Source organism: Anopheles funestus, chromosome 3RL, assembly GCF_943734845.2.
Source record: "Anopheles funestus chromosome 3RL, idAnoFuneDA-416_04, whole genome shotgun sequence".
NCBI lineage: Eukaryota > Metazoa > Arthropoda > Insecta > Diptera > Culicidae > Anopheles > Anopheles funestus.
In genome coordinates this window covers 67,974,702-67,997,067 of record NC_064599.1, presented here as the reverse complement: position 1 = coordinate 67,997,067, position 22,366 = coordinate 67,974,702, and the positions used below count along the sequence as shown (strand labels likewise).

General features: G+C 40.7%; 2 protein-coding genes across 5 annotated transcripts in view; one reads left to right on the top strand and one right to left on the bottom strand.

Moving 5' to 3' along the window:
- Positions 1-22,366, top strand: part of LOC125769016 (protein O-mannosyl-transferase TMTC1-like) — a 148,320-nt gene that overhangs the window by 16,297 nt on the left and 109,657 nt on the right. The gene's annotated exons all lie outside the window — the stretch shown is intronic.
- LOC125769040 (CD109 antigen-like) lies at positions 6,614-12,524 on the bottom strand. Its single transcript, XM_049437441.1, has 12 exons — positions 12,274-12,524; positions 11,992-12,187; positions 11,253-11,931; positions 10,923-11,191; positions 10,770-10,861; positions 10,443-10,698; positions 10,163-10,372; positions 9,647-10,100; positions 9,279-9,575; positions 7,935-9,205; positions 7,717-7,870; positions 6,614-7,363 (listed from the first exon to the last, which is right to left on the bottom strand). Exons 1-12 carry the CDS (start codon positions 12,333-12,335, stop codon positions 7,269-7,271), a joined length of 4,035 nt encoding a protein of 1,344 aa, XP_049293398.1. The 5' UTR covers positions 12,336-12,524; the 3' UTR covers positions 6,614-7,268.

The window sequence follows — 22,366 nt, the reverse complement described above, 5'->3', positions numbered from 1 at the left end:
CTGCGTAAGCACCATACCTTCCCCCGGAATTGTAGGCCTATGATCCCGAAGTATCCTATACAAGGGAAAAAAGAAAAACACACACACACATCTCGAACGGACACGGACCACGTCGGTGCCCTTTCGAACTGGACTATTAATGTATCTTTAATACTCGATGAAAACAGACCGGAGAGTGGAAGAAAAATGGCAACGATTGTGCAGTGGCGTAGACTGGTTCACCGTTATCACCGGGGACACCGACATCCACCAGATCCCTGGGTATCCCTGGAGGGTACCCGCTTACCGGGTACTGATGGGGCGACAAATCTTGAATTGTAATGCGCTATTAATTAAGATAAATTACTTGGTTGATCTTGAAAAATGAAGACAAAGGATATGATCCTGTCGCCAAACGAACGCTTCCAGTCGGCAGATGTCTAGTTCGTCGCAGGAACTACGTGGAAGCAGCTTCTTAATCGTCTTAAGTAGAGCAGTGCGCACTTTCTCATGTCCGAGTCAATTATGAACAGTGGGTAGCAGGAGATGATGAGGGGTCTTTCGTTTTCGGACGCCATCTAGCTCATAAGGATCTCTCGATCGGCCCCCTTTTTTGTGTTGAGTGTGATTGCGTCGCCTTCGTTAGGGATGGTTTGTGGAAAAACAACATCCACCAGTGATTAATGACGGTATTATGCTGGGGTGTTTTGTTTTCTCCATAGGCGGAGAAAATGACAATCGTTTGATTTGTACCACAGCGGAACTGACTTTTGGCTAACCGTGGGCCATCGAATGTGCCAAACAGTTGAAGGAGATAGGAGGATCTTGACGAGCTCGTCTAATTCGGACCAAGAGTAATATACGTGACGATAATAGAAGTATTTTTTTTTTAATCTTAGGAATATTCAACTTTAGGCTTATCAAACTTGGAAGAACTAAAACTGAAGAGAACTTAAGATGTCTAAATAAGAAATTTGCTTTTCTTGCTCCAAATTCAGCAATGTTCTCGACCATTAAAATGAAACATAAAGTTAATATCAAACTTTAAAAAAACCGCCATTTAAAAAATCCTCCATAAAACAACGAAACAGCCCAGGCCAGCAGTAGTACAGAACTGCACATAAACTTTCCACGATCTTAAAAGCCGACAGCAAAACAATCCTGTTTACATTACTTGCGACCCATTAACTTGGGAACGGACTTTTGTTTGTTTTTACTGTAGTTGCTCTAAAAAAAGAAAACCATCATTTCGTCAGCTGCAGAAGAGAAAAGCGAGAGAAAAAAAAGCAAACGTTCCAATCTGACAAAGTACGGTATAAGCGATGTTTGGAAACGAGCCAACAAATTAACATCGGCCACAAATGTGGCGTCGGTGTAACACGAAAGTTCAACTTGTTCTATTTATCGCTCGCGGGACTTTCGTTCCGGGCTCGTTTCGCGTCCCACCGGAAAAAGGTGTGTCAAACGGGCGCCGATGGCAAGGCAAGGTGTAGACGAGATGGAGGCAAAAACAAAATCAAAATTAATCTTTCCAAGAAAAGCACACCAGAGATTTGCTACGCGCTGCCAGTTGCCATTTTGCTGTGTTTGGTTTGGTGTTTTTCTTAGTGGTGTTAGATGGGAAAACAAAAGAGGAAAAAAACAGTAATAATCTCCCGACGGGGTTTTAACGTGGACCAAGGGATGGACAAATGGGATGCGCGAATGTCCTCAATCACAATTTGGTGAGGCGTAAAAATTGCTCCCGTTCTACCAGGGCAAATCGTGTCTAATTATTTTTTAATGTAATCCTCCCGTTGGGAGCTTTATCCCATGCTGGAGAATGAGAAGGGAGGGGGGGGGGGGGGGGTGGAGGGGGAGAACAAAGACGGTCCATCTATTTCGATCCTTGACGACGAACGGGAAGTTATTTTCTCGCCTATTGCGCCTTAAGTCCTTCCCGTTTACTTGGTTAGATTTATTTCATGGCCACAACTTGAATGAAACGGATCATCAATGAGTGATGCAAAACTCGTTTGGGGGTTTTTGAGAAAAAGCCCGCAACGTAACATGGCGTCTAATACGCTTAGACTGAGTGGCGTCGGGACAGACGCTTTTGAATCGTCTCGTTACGAGACAGCTTTTTGCACATAACAGACGGAAGAAATTGAAATAAAATCCTGAAAACGATCCGAATCGTTTAAAAGCATCTTAGCGCCCGGTTCCGTTCCCTTTTTGCAAAGTGGTTCGTAGCAGGTTGCACTTCCACATGCCCAAGTGTTGACCCGCTTTTAACTTTAATTGATCGCAATTAAATCAAACACTGTGTGCGAGGCGAGTTCTTCGTGGCACGAAAAATTAATGAGTTGGTTAATGTGCGTTAACCTCAACCATAATTGAATCGCGCTCGAGGGCTTTTCTTCTACTTGAACGATGTGGATGTGTGCGGCTGTTTGGTAGTAGACGAGAAGGAAGAAAAATTCAACTCAATACAACAAACGCGTTTCCAAGAGAGGGGTTTGCTTTTCCAAACACTTCAGCGTGCTGTGAACTGTGGAATACAAATGAGGGAGAGTGAGTGCAATTAAACGATTAATAGATTCTTCATACGTACGTGATGGTGAACGATGAATTGATAATATGTTGCGTGAGAAATTGCTTATTTATATTTTACTAGTTAATAGGCCCGGTTACATGGCTACACAACAGATCTACGTAATGCCGAGGTATGTTCTATGGAGTTTTCGTCACATCTAGTAGAAGTTGTTTTATCATGCTGAAAATGTTCTGATGTAATTACGGCTTACGTTGGCGATACTACGGTACTTACAATGAAATCCAGCCATACAGACTGAACATGCCAATTTGTTTCGAACATTAGGTGAATTTCAGCTGCTACAACCAAAAGGAAAAATAACCTGTGAAACAATTTTTCATCAAATCTAATGATTCCTTACCCTTCACCGCGAGCTCCTAATATCCGATTTGAGAATTATTCGTTCGTTTTGAGGATTTCAAAGTTGGTCAAGGCCAATGTCAGCCCGGCCATCGTGGTTTTTAATTACTTCTTTTCAACCATCTGGAATGTCCAATTTACTATCTTGGCTCCGTCAGAATTTCTTTACAATAGTTCTGCTACAATCGCCGAAATAGAGAAAATCCAAACATTGAAGAGGTTCATGGAAGGCTTAGAAAATTCCGTTTAAGATGCACATCGGGTCTCTCCAGTTTTGGTTTCATGATGTGCCATTGTAGGATCGACCACGGAAAGGAAATATTTTCGGAGCGCATGACATGTATTCCGTTTTCTACAACCATTAAAAATAGAAAATTTTTGAATAAAATGTCTAATCAAATTCCTTACCCCTTACCGACAGCAAATCAGATCTGTTTAACGCAGTATATTAATGGATGTTTTCACTGTTTTTCAAAATTTGCTGTGGTCAATGGTGGCCCGGTGGCCCGGTTGCCCAGTCCTGGCAATATTATCATCATCTTCTCCAGCTATTCCTTTTCTCCTGTATGGGCATCACCATTTACTCTCCTTCTTTTTTAAAATTCACTACAACTTGAAGAGGTCTTGGCCAGCCATTGCTAACTTTCCTTGGCTTTATTAACCCGTAGCGAGACAGTCTGTCCTGCGTACGTAAGTTTAGCCCGGAAGGGATTTGATCGCCCGTTCTGTGGTGTACAAATCCGCGCCGCTACCATTCAGCAATTCTCGCTCAGCAATTAAAAATGACAAATCTTCGTTGAATTGCTTCAAACTAATATTCTGCTGTTAAAATGTAGTTAATTTTGCTTTCTTGAACTTTTGCTTATTTTCACTTGGCCAACACACTCTGGAAACCGCACCAATTTTACCATTTGTTAAGCCAGCCTACTAAGGAATATTTAGCATCGTCCTACCGTAAACCATCGTTTTGAGCATTTGATCGTATCGATTAACATTTCGATAAGTTGAAGTAGGTTTAGATTTGTACAACAATCAAAAAACGAAACCAATCCTAGTGATCATGCAGGGTTTGTTGATTGAGCTTTCATATTGGGCAAATTATAGTTTTACAACACTGGCATAGAAAAACCGGTATGCCAACACTGCAGTAACGCTGCGTTACTGCACGAGTAGAATTTATATAGCGACTAGTTAATAGGCCCGGTTACAGGGCTACGCAAGAGATCTACGTAATGTCGATTCTATTGAGTTTTCGTCACATGTAGAAGGATATCATTGCGACCTGTTATCGGCATGGATTTGCTGGGTTCTAACCTCAAACGCGTTCCCCAAACGAAGCACTTAGTTAGTTATTAAGCATCAAGGGCAGCGTTTTCAATACTTGACCAGTGTTGTGTCGATACAGCGGTAAACTTTGACGATACTACGATACTTACAGTTAAATCCAGCCTTACAGACTGAATATGCCAATTTACTTCGAACATCATATGTTTTTCATTTGCTATAACCAAAAGAAACGATCCGATTTGAGAATTATACGTTCTTTTTGCTGATTCGAAAGTTGGTCACGTCCAACTTCAACCCGGCCATCGTGGAATTGCATCTTTTCAATCATGTAAAATTTCCAATTTACTATCCATTTGCGCAACGGACTTGGCTCCGTCAGAATTGCGCACAATAATTCTAATACAATCGCCAAAATAGGTAAAATTCAAGTATGGAAGATTTTGTTAGGAGTCTGAGAAAACTACCATTGAGGCACACTGGACGTCTCTTCAATCCTGATTTCATGGTGTGTCATTGTAGGATCGATCACGGAAAAGGAATATTTTCATAGCGCAGACATGTATTCCGTTTTCTACAACCAAAAAATATAGAAACTTGTTGAATAAAATGTCTAAGTAAATTCCAACATTCCTTACCCTTACCGACAACGCATGAGATCAGTTTAACTCACTATATTAATGGATGTTTTCGCTGTTTTTCAAAATTGGCTGTGGTCAATTGCGGCCCGGTGGCCCGGTTCCCCGATCCTAGTAATATTATCATTTATCATATTGATTTCATTTACCCGTAGCGAAACTGTCGGTCCTGCGTACGGGGCTTTGGCCCGGATAGGATTGGAACCCTGGTCCTGTGGTGTAGATACCGGCGCCACAACCATTCTACAATTCCGCTCAGTAATTCAAAAATGTTAAATCTTCGTGTAATCGCTTTCAAATAATATTCTGGTGGAAAAATGCGGTTCCTTTTGCTTTCTTGAATACTTTCGCTTAGTCAACAACTTATGGAAACCGCACCAATTTTACCATTTGTTAAGCCAGCCTACTAAGGAATATTTAGCATCGTCCTACCGTAAACCATCGTTTTGAGCATTTGATCGTATCGATTAACATTTCGATAAGTCGAAGTAGGTTTAGATTTGTACAACAATCAAAAAACGAAACCAATCCTAGTGATCATGCAGGGTTTGTTGATTGAGCTTTCATATTGGGCAAATTATAGTTTTACAACACTGGCATAGAAAAACCGGTATGCCAACACTGCAGTAACGCTGCGTTACTGCACGAGTAGAATTTATATAGCGATGTTAACTTTAAAGGAAATTATGTTTAAATTAGCCATTTCTGGAGTTAAAATATGAAAGTTCTAAGATAATTTAAGCAATGTCTTAAAATATATTATGTAAATACGTTTGTTACACACGTTGCTAGAAATATTTTAAAAGATTAACTATTAATCCCGAAAAAGACTTTTCTCGTTAAGAAAAAACTTTTTTTTTCTCAATAAACAATCATTCATACATCAATAGATTGAAAAGTAATCCGAACATGGCCTTAAGACAAGACTCTGTCATTTATTACTTACTTACCTACTTCATTACTTAATATAGCTCATTAAAAAAAATTTGACCAACTTTCGAGGTTAAAAAACGAAAATTATCTTCTTCTATCTTCTTCTTTTATCTAGGTATATCTATATATATAAAATTCTCGTGTCGCGGTGTTAGTGTGCAAACTCCTCTTAAACGGCTGAACCAATTTGTATGAAATTTTCACTGAACGTTCGTTAGGTATGAGAATAGGTTTAGCGCTATAGTTCGTTTCGCTAGGTGGCCTCTGGCCAATATTATGAGTTCTTTTCTGATTTTCATACGGGAGTTATCAAGTAGGCATAGCCATTTTTTCAACACGAATAATGTTGAACACTACTGAAACAAAAAAGTTCTAACAAATAAATCAATCAAAGTAGGTACACATGACGATTTATTTGTGCAATTTTATTCATTAAAGCGTAAAGTGAGTGATAAATAAGTAAAAAGCAAATGTGTGAATAATTAAAAAATGCTATTTAGTGATTTGCGGCTCGGTGGTACATGTGGAATCGGCGCCTTACACGGAAGAATCTGATATTAAATCCCAATCGTCAAGGAAAGTCAGAAATGCCTCCTGAAGCAGCAGAAAAGAAGAAGAAAAAATGCTTTGATTAGGAATATCATTTGGATTAAGAATGGCAATAATTTCAGAATTTTCGAATAATCAACGATATTCTCTAATCGACGCTCTAATAATACCACACGAATCAAAGTTGAACACTAAAAATGTTTGCTTTAATTGAAAAACGCATGTTAAAGGGCAAAGCTAGGTTTGCCGGGTAAGCTAGTATGTATATAAAATTCTCGTGTCGCGGTGTTAGTGTGCAAACTCCACTTAAACAGCTGAACCAATTTATATGAAATTTTCGCAGAACGTTCGTTAGGTATGAGAATATGTTTACCGCTACTTTTCGTTTCGCTAGGTGGCCTCTGGCCAATATTATGAGTTCTTTTGTGATTTTCATACGGAAGTTATCAAGTAGGCATAACCATTTTTTCAACACGCATAATCAATTATCAATCAATCAAAGTAGGTACACATGACGATTTATATGTGCAATTTTATTCAACAAAACGTAAAGTGTATAATACAACGACATGTGTTGAAAATAGATTAGGAGTTACATGAATTAATTTATTTAGGAATCATACTAGATAAGTTGTTTGGACTATTCATTTAGGGCAGTAAGTGAACTTTGCATGTAAAAATGAACTCGGACAAATGAATATACAGTTGGAAACAGAACGGCACCAAGACTGCACGCGTTTTCTATTACATTTCTTTACCGCGCAACTCTAACAGTTTCGAGAGTTTTTCTCAAAGAAGTTTAATTTCGATGGATTGCATAATAGGATTTACATTTAGTTTATTTCACTAGGCATGTATAGACTGAACCGAATTCAAGTCGAAGCTGCCCATATCGTACCTCTTCTTGGGAGAAACATTTTATTGCTGGCTTGTGATTTGAAACAGGTTAATCAACCTTTCTTGCATTCCTTGGGACAATCACCTTCGTCGCATATTTCGCAAACTTCTTGATTATCCACTTCGTACAATTTTATGGCATTCAAATCTAAAAAACAGAAATGAAAGGAGAAAATAAAATCTCGCGAGTGGAATGTTCCAACCATTTGCATCTTATATACTCACTGGGGTCGTAGTAATCGTACACGATCACATATGCTGGGCGCGCCCAAGATCGTACCTCTTCTTGGGAGAAACATTTTATTGCTGGCTTGTGATTTGAAACAGGTTAATCAACCTTTCTTGCATTCCTTGGGACAATCACCTTCGTCGCATATTTCGCAAACTTCTTGATTATCCACTTCGTACAATTTAATGGCATTCAAAGCTAAAAAAGAATACAAATTGAAAATAAATTCTCGTCAGTGGAATTTTCCAACCATTTGCATCTTAAATACTCACTGGGGTCGTAATAATCGTACACGACTACATATGCTGGACGCTTCAGAGCCACCTTCAACCGTCTGTAAGCCGTCACGGTAAAGCAGTTCCACTCGAAGCCCATATTGTTGTAATACACAACAACGGATGTGCCGCCGTACCTAATTTCGGTTTTCTGTAAATGGTTGCATTGGTTAGAGGGTTTTTCTTACAACTTTAAAAACGTATAATCATCTCACCTGTATCGGATTGAAGTAAGTCTGCTCGCTGATCGCATTCTGGTCGACAACGTATCCGCTAGGGAAGTACACCTCGATCAGCGCCATGTTCGAACGCTTATCCATCAATTTTGGTATGTAGTTAGCACACACCTTCAGCCGCAGTTCGTAGTCGGAGCCAGTGTTTTGTTTATCTACATCCAGCTTAAATCGCTGCTCGAAGTTCACGATATTTAAACTGTACTGATAAATCACCTGCAACAATCCGAACCCGACTCCATCAACATTGATCTCCAGAGACTTTGTGTCCTCCGGTATGTCCTCGAAGTCGATAATATTCACGTCTTGTGAGTTTATGTGGAAATACCGCGTAGCCTTCTTATACTTCAGCTGAATGGTGTAGTTATTTCGCGAGGGAGAAATTTTTTCCGTCAACTTTGTCAATGCCTTCAGTCCTACGAAGGTGTCCTGAGTGCGTGGGAAGCTTCCGGTAACATAGCGTTGATTTACTAGCCATCGCATCACCGGAATACCGTCCTCATACTTCTCCGCTAACACAAATGACAACAACGCGTAAGCGGTCGCTTCTATGCTGTTGGTCGTGTTCCAGTATCGTACCATATCGTTATCATGATTTGTGGTTGTAGAAAGACCGATGAGCTTGTCTAATGTTGTAGTCTTCTTTTCATGTCCGTACAACATCAACGCGTAGGTCGCAATAGACAGATCGTAAGGATTTTGGATGTATTCCACCTTACTGCTGAGGTAACTCATTGCCTTTTGGATCACTGCCGCGTGCTTCACTTTGGCGTTCTCGTTCTCTAGAAGCGCTGTCAGCACGTATGATGTCAGTGAAATGCCATTACGTAGACCGCCTTGCATATCTTTTTGCTGCACATGACCAACCTCATCGAATCTTCCGGAGCTGTGTTGCTTCGAAGCAAGCCAATCATAAGCCTTCTCGACCATCGCTACATCAACTTCGGTTATAAATTTCGACGCAGTTTGCATCGATTTCGCGACGAAAGCGGTAAGGAAGACGCTGCCACCATAATTTTGCCACACACCAAATGATCCATCTGTCTGATGATAAAGCATCTGATTGAAGTACCCTTGGAGTATCATAAAGGTAGCTCTAACGATGAGATTCTGTTCCTTCGAACCAATAGCAAACAAGTAATCGAGCACCAAGATGTTTGGTGCAAAGTTAGCCATAGTCTGCTCTCCATCACCATACCAGACAGCAAGCAGATCATATAAGTTGTTTATAGTAAGTGTTTGAAGCAGATTGGCTGGATGCACAAAAAGATATATCAATATCAACCACATTTAAATCACGATTTCTTTATACTTTTTGATACTCACGATTCACTCGGAACATAATCTTTGACAAACCTTTATCTACCTTCGGCCATTTCATATCTAAATAAATAAAGAAGGTACGATTGCTCTTTGTTTCGAAGTAAAACGATCGAGATTCCTGCTTTAGCAAACTTTCTGGCGTAACTCGGATCACTTTCTCCAGTCCTTCCTTTTCTTGAATAGACTTGATCGTAGCTTCAATCCGTACAGTGATCTCTCCAAGTGATCGCGCCTTCACCAGAAATGAGATTGGAACACCAAGCTTTGAAGGAACGCTCACGGATTTCGTGTAGTTTTCAGCTGCAGATAGGAGACTGTTATGTACTTCAATGGAATAGATCACTTCAAGAGATTACTTCAAGGACACTTACCTTCCAGAGGACGTCCAATAAATTCCATCTGTTTGAACACGTTGTACAGAGTCACTTCAGCGTTGTACTCTTCTCCAAGATTGTTAAACAGTGTAAACTGCAACTCGACGACTTCACCTCGTTTGATGGAGTACGGAAGGCTATCAACAATGTAGAATGGTAGAATCGTCGTGAACTCAATGGGCTTTTTGATGATGCCAAAACCATACTCCGGATCAATGGAGAACCCCGTCAAGTACCAAGATGTGATTGTATCCGGTACTACCTCGATCATCTTGTGAGTTCCAGACCCTCCAATGGTAACATTCTTCCATAACCATGATTCTGCAAAGTTCGTGCGGTACAAGGCTAATTTAGTTATGGGATTGTCTGTATACAGTCCTTCTCGTGCCAACATATCGTGGGCTTCATTGAAGGTGATGTCATCCAACGTCGTTACGAACACTCCCATACTCTGTGAAGTGAACACATCATTCCTTTAAAGAATCGTTCAACTACCTCTATTGTCCAACATACACTAAACTTGTCAAACTCATTCTCGACGTTCAGGCCGAATCCGTTATACACGCGCATGATGTCCTTCCAGAACAAATCATGGTTCTGGTTAAATTCCAACACATCTTTGACGTAAGCCGCTAATCCAACATACGATCCTGGTCGTCCAGACATGAGAATCTCAATTTCCTGTCCTGGTTTAACTTCCTGCTTGTTAATGCTCATTTTAATCTATTTTGAAAGAGATACATAATTCAGATTCCTTGGAACAGTGTAAGAAGTAAAGTCTACGTTTACTAACCTTGTTTAGAAGCTCATCGAAATCAATGTCCAAGACGTCGTGCAATACCGTTTTGTTTACTACAGTCATTACGATAACTTTCGCCTTCGGTATCATCTTCTCCGTGGCCTTGAACCGAAGTGGATATTTATTCTGCTTATTCGGACTGATAAAACCGGCATCAATGATGTTGCCCTTCGATATCACATAGTAGACGAAGAATGTCATTTGTTCGTTAGACGTTACCCAAAATTGCAATATCTTGTTCTTCTTAATCCTGGAAGTAGAACAAGATACGGGTTTTTTTTATATAAATAAAATATTTTAACATTCTTTGCTACTACTCACGGTGAGTTTAATTCCAGTTTTATAAACACATTTGTAACGCCACCCGCTTTGTCCACTCCCTCGTTAAAGTAGAATCCGTCTTGGTTAGAAAACTTAAAAAAAATAATCAAGATCATTAAAAACATTTACTAAACAGCACGATAGTTCACTTACGGTTATATACATCTCTTCTATATTGTCGGTCGGATTCAGCTCTAATTTGATCAAACCTTCATCGTCACTAGTGGCATTAGTTTGGTATTCGATGTCCATCACTTCTACCTTACCGGTGATACCTTTAGCAGGTGTTCCATCGTGGTATCGGAACTGAAGCGCACATTTGAAGGGAAGTCCCGGACGGAAGTAAGAGATATCTTTTATCAACTCCACACTGTACACATATTTGTACACAGTGATTTGAGATTCTTTCACCACGGTGTGATCTGAATGTTAGAATTAGTTGTTAGTCATTAGTTATGAATCGTTGTTCAACACTTTCCTTACTTGAACTCTGCTCGATGAAGGTCGTCTTTACACGTACATCTTGTTGGTCGTCCTGCATCTCCAAGCTTCGAAAGAATCGCATCTCTACATGTCGAATGCCGTGTATTTCGAACTCTTTTTGCTGGTATAACTTATCGTCTTCCAAATACAACTCCACTATGGCCAAACCCTTCACCGGTTTTCGAACATGGTAGTTAGCTGTTATCGTCAGACTCAAACTTTGGTGCTCCCCCAGAGGAATAACGGTTGGTACCACCTCTATGTCAAATGAAGACAACACATACTCCTTTACCTCGAATGTCTTGGATACGAGTAGTTCTCCGTCCAACTGTACCGAGATGTTCCATATACCGAGCATTGGAGTCGGCGAGATTTGAAGATTATTCTCAAACACTCCGACATGCAGTTCTGCCGAGGCCCACTGCCGAACCACATTGTTTTGAGGATCACAGATCGTCACGTGAACTGTTTTTACACGCGATGGAGGTTTCAACTCGGTATCCAACACAATCACACGAAATTGAACCGTATCGCCCGGTTTGAACGCTGGTTTATTGATCTGTATTAAGCCAGATTCGGATTTTCCAAGGTACACCAAAGTAGCTTTCTTGTAAAAGGCAAAGCCTCGCTGTCCTTCGATCATAATTTTGTAGAATCCAGATGATAAGTCCTTAGGCATCTGTAAGTGAGTAAGTGTTTAACATTCACGCACTAGTGTTTTCGAACGCCCTCGTCTTACCTTAAAGAAGATTCTTTTATTCACATTGTTCGGCAGATTAACCATCTTCGTTACGTTAAGAACGTTTCTTCCATCGTCCGTACGACCTTCGATACGTAATATTAGGTTAACATTGGTCAGATTCGATTTAAAGTTGCTGATCGCAACCGTGTAGTCTTGGTTAGCCCGAATAAATTTGGGACCCACGACCAGTATACTGAAATAGAATAATCGAGGGCAAATTATTTTTACACTAATGTTTATCACTGAACACAGAAAGCACCAGAGCTCTGAAGTTCCTACCCATGAGCAGCTCCTATGAAGATTACCACCGTTAAAATTTGTGAACTTATACTCTGCAACATGTTGTTCTAGTGTTGTGCGATTACGCGTCCGCTTGGGAAGATGTCTATGATTGAACTGAATCATAAGCTTCTTACAACGACCCTATCAGGGAAGCTGTACCGATAATGGAACGTGGTACGTTTTTTGGAACACGAGCCATAGGCCATAAGTTATATTTTGCGTTGAGATGGAATCTAAATTTGTGATACGAAGAACACTAAATTGCCGCACACGACCACAAAGTGCCTGGAGCTCCGTTTTGTCAAAAGGGGCAACGTGCTATCAAAAAATACATTTAAAAAACAAACAAACACGGCGAATCATACGGAGTAGGCTTGATAATAACAATATGACTTTGATTACGCGTTTGTTGATTTTAAAATAAAAAAAATGAAATAAATGTATTTTGGGATTTTAATGGATTAATCACATTTCAATTATTTTCATTTCCTTTATTTCAAAACAAATTAAAATCCTTTGTGAAGGTATCACTGTATTGTATATTAGCAACACCTACAACACCTCCATCAATTTCTAGCATTCCTAAAGGACAATCCAACAGTAGCATTGTAGATTGTAAAATTTTACATCGATTACACTTTTCATCACACAAGAAGAAGTCATACGAATGATGTTTCGATTCAAATCCTTGTAAGCCACAAATAACATTCTGTTAAATAGAATATTTGCTGTTTTTGATCATACAGCCACCAAATCAGTCATGCTCGAGACATAATTGATAGATCGAACATACAAAATGATGGCAATATTTGCTTTCTCCTCTGTCAGAACCTGAACTCAGAGCCACAGCAGCTGGCAATGTGCTGTTTCCCGGGTCAAGATCCTCATACTTTAATCTCTGTTATGGCAAATTCTTGGCGATATTTCAATGAAGGCCGTCAGCATCTCGTTTAATGACGACTTCATCCTTATCTTTAAATTTGGGCCGCCGAGGTCAAGTACTGATATTCATGTAAAACGAAGGCGGGGCGTCAATGCTCTACAGCATTTTTAGTTGCGTCAATGTTGGGAATTTTGGTGATTATTTTCAATTCTGTCTTGTAATCATGTTCATTTATTAACTCCGAAAGACGACAGGAGAAAGGAGGACAACAATATTCGTTCTTTCGTAAGTACACAAGAAATTTTGTGATTCTTCCAATAGGTCCGCTTAAATCCACCGAACGCCACCTTTGGATCGACAGGCTGGTTTTGGGCAGCATCTCAGTGAATGATCTATAAATATTGTGTCTAAAATCAAGGTTGTTCATACGTTCAAATGCTTTCAAATGTATACCGTTATTGTTAGGTTTCAACAATCGCACAAAAGACAGAAATCATTTCAGTTAGCAGAATGCATTGAAGCAGGACTGCCCCTGAATGCCCCTTTGTAAGAAATGTGTTACTGACGGGAACAAAGTTGGAGCAGCAAAAGTTCAAATATTAAATTCGACGCCAATCGTGAAAAACGTTAGGAATTATGCAATAAAATGTTAGTTAAAATTGAATAAGGATTGTTATGCCGCTCAAAATAAATACAGGATGCTACACGGTAAAACTTAGGTTCGAATTTACATCATGCAGCTCCATGCATACTGTAACAGGAACCGCGGTACCACAGGCCCAACGGCGGTACCGCGGAAAACGCGTATAACTTGTATACCAGTTGGCTGCGCTCAGCTGTCAAATTCCGCGGCGAGCTGTCAAACCTACCGCGGCGCCTGCAGTTCCGCAGATTTGTTGATGTTCAACATCAACCGTACCGAGCCGAGCCGAGGCGAACCGAAGTTCTGTTTTGACAATGAAAGTTATACGCGTTTTCCGCGAGTTAATATATTTCGATATTTCGATGAGTTGTTAACACGTTGAGTTCCTAATGCCGCCTGACTCTATTTTATTATTTGATTTTCAATCTAATCTAGCTTATAAATGTATGTGTGGGACAACGTGAAACAGATTTCTAATACGAATTACTTATACATATAATATATATCACACCATATGTTCGGTGGTTAACTCGCGGTACCGCGGCAGCCGCGGATCGCGTGGAGTGGGCCTTACGGTGTTAGTGTGCAAACTCCTTTAAAACGGTTGGGCCGATTTGTATGAAATTTTCGCTGTAGATTCGGCAGCTATGAGAATAGGTTTACTGCTACTTTTCGTTTCGCTAGGTAACCTCTGATCAATACATAATATGGGTTTTTTTTATCCTACGTTTTTTTAATTCTACATTCCTCATAAAGTTAAGAAGTTTTTTTTTATCGATTCAAGGTTTATATACATACAAGTAATGAAACGTTCGGTTTCGTTTAAATTTGAGCTGATAGAGCACAACAGCACTTATTAGAAATCCGCGAGATTCTTCAGAAAGATCATGGAGCATTTAACATTTTTAGTAGATTTAAGACACATTCTTCCAGAGATGAAAAAGTAATTCAAAATTTCAAGAAGCAATGAATTGAAACAATCAAGAAAATTTGTCCTATAGTTAATAATGTACACACTTTCAAAGTACAAGCTGAAACAAACGCAAACGATTGAATACAAATTGCTATTTTGTAATTGTACCTCAATTAACAAACTTCCTTACGATCGAAACCAATAAACCAATCCATTGAGCGAAAGATTAACGACGGGCACAAAGTATTATTGTCTGTTTCGCAACTTTCGAAAGATAGCGGAAGATATTAATTTTCCCTAATGGAAAACGTTTTTCCCCAAAACCCACCCCGGCAGGAGAAGGTCAGCAATCAACCTGACCCTCCACCCCAGAAAAACGAATGAGCTGACCAACACAGCAACCCACCTATTCCCGGCCCGGTGTGCGTCATTCAACCTTTTGCTTACAATTTTCCAAACACGATAAATTGTGTCGCACCAAGTTGTCCTTTGCGAACCAAAAGCGAGACAAACACACGTACGAAAGCTCTGGTCGTGTGTTGACTAAAGGCGGTTATCGCAACGAGAGTTTGGCAAATGTTGGCGCACAATCGCTCGAGGGTTTTGAAGGGCGATCGGGCCGTGTACGTGTTCCGTGCGAGGTAAAGAAATAAATTATATTTGAATTAAATATTATTTTAAACTTTCCCACATCCGGTTCGCTTCATCCGGTCGACCCGGCTGCAGCTTGGTTCCGGAGCACCGTTCCATTCCCGTACCAACGTACGGTGGTGATGGCGCTCTACCAGAGTGACTGACCATCGAGACCTTCGTTTGTCGCACTGGACGCTGTGGGGGGGGGTGTGTGTGTGGAGTATTGACGGGGTGAAGTGTTGGGGAGAGGATGAACGAGTTGGGGAAGGATTTGTAGCATGCATCCTTCAACATGCCGCACTCGTCCGTATTGTGTGTGTTTGTGTGTGAGTGTTGTGTGTGCTGTGAGGATTGTCTGTCGTAGGCGATCGGATGGATCTGTCCCAAAAGAGTGCTTATGCGGCACTCGACCTGCCAGCGAATCGAGCGCCCGGTTTCGAAATGTGTTCATATGCGAGTGTGCATGAGCAAATATGCCCACACCCCCAATTCTGCGCAATAGACAACCACAAACCCACGCACACACACACACACATAGAAGCAGCCATATGAGCAGGATGTGAGGTGTTCGGTGCTCGGGCACAGAGACGATCCATCTATTGGCACATGGTTCGTCAGCATTGCAGGATTCCAAAGTCTCACCCTCGTGTCCCATTAGGCGCTGGCGAGGAGCTCACTACGGGTGTTGGTGGAGTGAAAAACCCCGTAGCCGGAATGTGGCTGGTACCGCAGTTATTCTACAATTAAGTCCAAAGGATAATTATGATTTAATGGATGGAGCAGTCTTTAAGCCAAGCGTAAACCGGGTTTTCCCGGGACGGTGTATGGGAGTTAGAAAATCCATCTACGCGAAAGCGCAAAACAGAAAAGTGGGATGGAAATACAATTTCATCTACAACCCACATGGAACGTATTGGGGGACGGACGGTTCGATGGTGAAATGCTTTAAGAATCCATTATTGCTAAAGTTATCGCCAATTAGACGTTAAACTGATTTGCTGTGAGATATCTGCAGATATCGTCGAGTTGGGGAGAAGAAAAAAAACCATGTTGAAAGAAACCGAGTTGCGTTCGATGGGCGGTGAAAATGCACTCCAAAACAGACCGGCCGTTGGATGCAGCTTTGCACCTCGGAACTTACCTTTTTCCAGGTCAATCCATAATTAATTCGTTCTGGGCCCTGGGGGAAATAAAACAGCTATGCGAGACAACTTATTGAGCGTTGTGGCAAGTTATGTTGTTCGTTGAAATAAATTATTGAGAAGTTTCTGAAATGGTTCGATTAGGGAAAATAAAAAACTTTAGCGAAGAGTTGAAGGCGAGTTTAAGGGATAAAAGTAGAACGTTGCAAATATGGCATTACACTTTATTTTGTTGCATTTCTTCGTTTTCATAGCAAGAGATTTCAATGTATCTAATAAACTTTTTCTTTTTTGCAGGTAATTACAATCAACTTCCTTCTAGTATGATAAGCTAACTGAGCAAAGTTGTAAGTATCGAAAATGCCTCTAACGTTCAATTCATTTAATGGAATCGATGCTTGGAAGAAATTGTTGCCCTAGCCGTCACTAAATGTCTGCCAACTGCATGGTGCAAGCACCACGGTTTGTGGTAGGTTTCGTCTTTGATGCAAATGTTCCCTCTGCGAAACGTTCCATTTCTGGCCTCGAAGAGATAATTCTGCTTCTGCTCCTTCTTAAGCAGAACAGACATCGTACGGTTCGGTTCACACATCTTCCCATCTTCCCGAAGCGGTCAATATTTTGACGATGGAATTCTACCTGAAAGCCCCGCGGACGCCCCCCTCCCCTTCCCCACCTTTGTTTAGCGCCCGTACCGATCGACTCTGTCGACCGCAGACGAAACGGTACGCCAAAATCTGGTGAGCAAGCGAACGGAAAATATGGCGCGCCAACATTGGAACCTAACAAACATCAAAGGCTACCGCACCCACTGGCACCGAAGCTGATAGGGATGAAAACTTGTGCAACCGTATCCGTATGGGTGTGTTTGGAGTTTGGTATTTGAATAAGTCAGCCAACGGAAATGCGCCCATGTACAAAAGGGCGGCTTACGATCTGGAAGAGATTGTTTTGCTTAGAGTATGTTGAGCATGTTTTTGCATCATGTTTTTGTGGTCTGATGTTTGGTGTATGCAAAATTTCCAATCACGTTCCACCGTCGTAGAGAAGGCAGTAACTGGAGACGGGGTGGACGGATGTTCACAGAGCCAAGCCACAAAGCATTCGTGGCCGAGGATGGAGTGAACTTTTCCAAACACATGCTCGACTCGTCTCGAACTCTCGGGATCGCTCCGTGTGCCTTGGATGGTTTGCCTTAACATCCGTTTTACCTTTGCATGAGACATAGTACAGCCACGTAGCCTCGCGCCTTAGGTGATGTTATTGAAAGGTTTTGTTGTACATAAACCTGCGTGACCGTTCGTACATTTACTGTTTGATGCACATGGGAGCTATTTGCACAATTAAGTCACTTTACCGTACGCCAAGCGATAGAATGTCACGAAGAAGCAATATCATAAAATTCCAAGAACCCATCATGCAAAGAAACAGAGAAATATGGCGTATTTTTAAAGACTGTGCAGTTCTTGCTCCTTCAAAAAAAAACCTCCCAGAAACATATTTTCGTTTTATGTTTCTTCATGTTCGTAGTGAAAAATCGACCGTTCGAACCGGTGAACCAACTACCGGCGAAGTAAACATCGAGAACAGGAATCAAAATCAATGCCTAATAAACCAGAACAATCCGATTTACTCACACGAAAAGGTAGTACAGTGGCGTAATTCTTTTGAAGATACTTTTTTTTGCTTCTTTAAGTTAAGATCCTTACGTGCATTCCCCGTTTCGAACAAGGAGATTCAGAAACGTTGTTGGAGCTTCGCTTTTTTAAGAAACACCCATGAAGAGATTGTGTATTTTTCCTCTGTTTTCCACAGCGGGAAAAATAATTGTTTCTTTTTTATTCACCTGAAAAAGTAATGATTTGATTTGCTATAAATAAAGCTACTAGTTATGGCAGATTTGGTTCATAATTCAACATTTAAAGCACTGCTGGATTGTATCGATTTTGGTTGCTCGCTAAACATTTTCCAACCTCCATTACTTTAAGCATGGTTTTATTAGAAGCTCCAACGCCATTTCACTCATATGCGCCACCCTCCGAGTGCCTTTGGGCGAGATGTTTCAATTGGGTAAAATGCATCATATAGCAGTAGCTTACCAAAAACACTTAGGCACGTCCATGGTACGGGGAAGTGGTCCGGTGTGTATTTGACAGCTGATGCTATTGCAACGTTTTTCCCACACGGTTTAGCAAACACTTAGGACAGTCTCGAGCAGCACTACATCCCATCGGTAGGTGCTGGTGTACTCGTCTTGCCGTTGCTGGATGGGCTCGGGATTCTGGTGCGATGCAATCGGTAAAATCCAGTACATCGTACCAAAGGGTTGATGAAGCATGGTGTCATAACTGCTCTGGTTTGAAGAGTGTTAGTTTTGATGAAGATAATGGTTTGTTTGTGGTTAAAGGTTTCATAAATTTATTTTAAGTTTTTTTTTACCGTTGACTTAAAACAGCAAACGAGGAGAGCAAAAAGGAGAAATGTTTATTTATTTCAGCTTGTCAATAACGTTCAGTTTTACACAGGTTCAGTTTTACAATCACGTTGTTTTAAGATGCTATTTTAACGTTTTCGTACTTGACTAATTTAATTTGTACTGTAAACCAAAAATTGGTAACAAAACAGTATCATTTTTCCCATTAAGAGTGTATATTTGGCGAAAGGCTCCTAAAGTTATGCAATATTTTTGCTTTTTATTATTTTTTATAACAAATCCTAGCTTTTAAATTATTTTAAATGAACAAGAAATGATGATCCATACAATATTCATCAATTTTTAGTAACATTAAAAAAATAATAACATTTTTGATGAACTGAAATTATTTGAATACATGGTGAATTTCTTGTAAAACGCCTAAATTTATGCAATTTGGTAGTTTTTATGGATTGTTTTTATTTCCCACCAAAGCTGCACCGTTTGTGATAAGGGGGAATTTTGCTATCCGAAAAATCCCTGTCGGTGAAACCTTTGCCGACTTTTGATTTTAAACCCCCGGAAATAACCATGGTACCATGTTCTATTTCACCTTTATTTTGAAAACTAAGGTTGTTTAATTTTCGTTGCCGACCAAAAGTTTTCCTGCCCATTATGTTTCTCCTGGCACGAAGCAACAAAGCAAAGGTGCTACATAAATTAGGAAGGGTGTGTTCCACCAGCAAAGGTGTTCCACCGGGAGCAATACGTGAAACCGTGGCGATCGTAAAAATAAATCCAATTTTCTAGTAAAGCTCACGGTACCGTTCCTCGTCGGATGTGAGTTGGTTTTCCCTTTATGACGAAGGAGTTTTGGTGTTTGGGAAGGGGGCCTGTGCCGGGTTAGCTCGTTCCTGGGAAAGCTGGGCTGATCCATGCTTAAAGAGCGTTCTGTTCTATGATGAAGAAGATTCCATTTTTACCGAAAAAGAGTGATTTTACACACATTCGGTTCGGTTACATTTCTTCTCATACCTCGGATCGGGTATTAATGTTCGTGAAAGGTTTTTCTCGTTACCCGCTCGTAATGCATGTTCAATCGATCAACAATTTCTTTTGTTGGTGAAAGCGTAATCAGCTTTTCGGTGGGGTGAGTCAATCCACTCGAGTCGATGTTTCGGCCCCCGGAAAATTCTGACCCTACAAGCACTGCAGATTGACGCCGTTCGAAGCAGAATGGAACGTAAACGAAAAAGCACATTAGATGCCCTGATGTCCCGATGAGTACCGACTCGACAAACTCATTCATCGACCGGACACGGATTGGGAATGCATTTGCATTCCGCATGCAGTGGCCGCCAGAGGGTTTGCACTTCACCGAAAATGGTAGGCTTTGGCAAAACTGTCAGTGCCAGGGCGGATCCACATTTGGTTGTTCGTTTCCATTTTCCCCACTAACGGATGTCTGGTAATTGATGGTTTGTCGGTTTCATCAATGCAACGAAAAGCAATTAAAACCTCATCCCGGTGTGGTTCCAGTTGGCGTTCGAAGCATGGAGAGCGCTAATGTGGGATGGAATACCTTTTTTTTTTCTTTTCAAAGGTTCGTTTCAGTTTCAGGACACAACATTGGATTGGTAACGAATGTGTTCCGTCGGTTGAATTCATCGGAGTGGATGGAATAAAAGCTTGCAAGTGTGTCATTATTGAAATTGAAAATTGGAACCAGAATAAATACGGACGATTGATTAGTTGTTTTTTTTTGTGTGTGCTACATACACCAAAATATGTCAATAAATGGAGATGTATGTACTCGTGCAAAGATTGATACCATGTACGAATGTCAATCAAATGTTTACTGATTAGTTTTTCTTTGCTTCGAGTTGAGTGTAATATTGTCTATTATTATTTTGGTACTCTGAATTTTTTTTAACGAATACTGGGAACCAACATTGGAATGGTTGATTTAGATCTGAAATTTTTTTTAAACTTCTAGAATAAAAAAATTCGGGTTTATTAACCTAAATCTAGCATTGAGGAAGGAAATCGTTTCACAATCACTATGAATGTTCGCAACTTCATGGGAATTCATATTTTGAATGACGAAATCTTGACGAAGCAACACTTGAGTTTGAATTATCAATATCGATAATGCATCAAATTTTAATTCCATTCAATCAAAACCTAACCCGAACAATAACGAAAAAACGTAGTGGGAAATTGGGGAGAAATCTCGGAGATCGTTCCTCGGATCCCATCAATAGCCTTAGTATCCATCGAGATCAACCAGAAGTTATTGTTTATTCAATTTTTTTCAATTTTTTCAAATTAAAATTAAATAATTATCAGCATATTTTAAAATTACTGACGAGGACTCGTAGCAAGAACTGACTATTCGGCTACGTGGTCAAATAAGTGAATTAAGCCAGTAATGGCCGACATGTGGTTGTCCTTAAACCATATATTTGAAACTTAACTATATTTAGTTTTAATATCAAAACTTTAAACGCTTTTCGCCTCTTCAAGCATTTGTTCTATAAATGAACGACATCTTTAAATGATGGTGACTTAAAGCCTTCCTCCAGCAAATCATGCTCGTCGTAAAGTAACCATAAGCTAGCAGTGGATGTCTTTGCACACAATATTTTAATACACACACATACGCATTCTGTCGATGGTGAAAAATATGTCGGTTGGTCTGGATCATTTTGCCGCGGTTTAAATAAATGATGTTCACTGCCAGAGATAATTAATTCGATTGCTTTCGATAGAGTGCTTCAAGCGGAACCATCATTTCCGCGATGTGGGTCGAGCTTTAACCGGGCCGTTTGCCGTTTGGTGGTTAAATTTTTGCGATCCTCAATAGGCCAACCATCGGTGTACGGTGTGTATCAGAATTTCCCAAAAACCCTCCCCGTCCCCAAAAAGGGGAACGCCACATCCGTCCGGAAGATGCTTCGAAGCGTCGCTAATGGGGTGGTAGAAAAGCGCTTAAGGAAGCTGGCGAGATTTAAAGGCGGGATTTCCATCCATCGAATCGATTCCGCGGTCGAAATCAACCCGGCCGGCAGTGTCGGGCAGCTTTTCCCCTCGGGCTGGTAATGTGATACTTTAAAGTGTCGAATAAATTGGTCTCAAACGTACACAGCGTGCGGTGTTTTTGCTCACAGGGTGGTGTTTTGCTAAAGCCGCCCGAACGCTAATACCATGCCGTGCCGTTCATCAGACACAGGGCCTTAAGCATAGCACTTGAGATTCAGTGCGAAGGAAGCATCTTGCGGCACTAACCACGCCACACTGCCGGGCCCAAACTCCGTATTTTCATGCTTCCCAAAAGCCCGTCCCCGAACGATTCCTGTTCGGGTCGTACTGGCGCGTACTTTAATAGGATTGCTAATATTTAACCGCATACATAGCAGGAAATATGCTAATTCTGCCACGCGCCGGTAGAAGGAAGAATTTT

Bases quoted from the DNA above. Each gene is read 5' to 3' on its own strand.
- LOC125769040 (XM_049437441.1), bottom strand. From the start codon at position 12,335: ATGTTGCAGAGTATAAGTTCACAAATTTTAACGGTGGTAATCTTCATA. The intron at 11,932-11,991 runs GTAAGACGAGGG...ACTCACTTACAG, and splicing joins ATAAAAGAATCTTCTTTAAG to ATGCCTAAGGACTTATCATC. The intron at 7,871-7,934 runs GTGAGATGATTA...AACCATTTACAG, and splicing joins CTTACTTCAATCCGATACAG to AAAACCGAAATTAGGTACGG.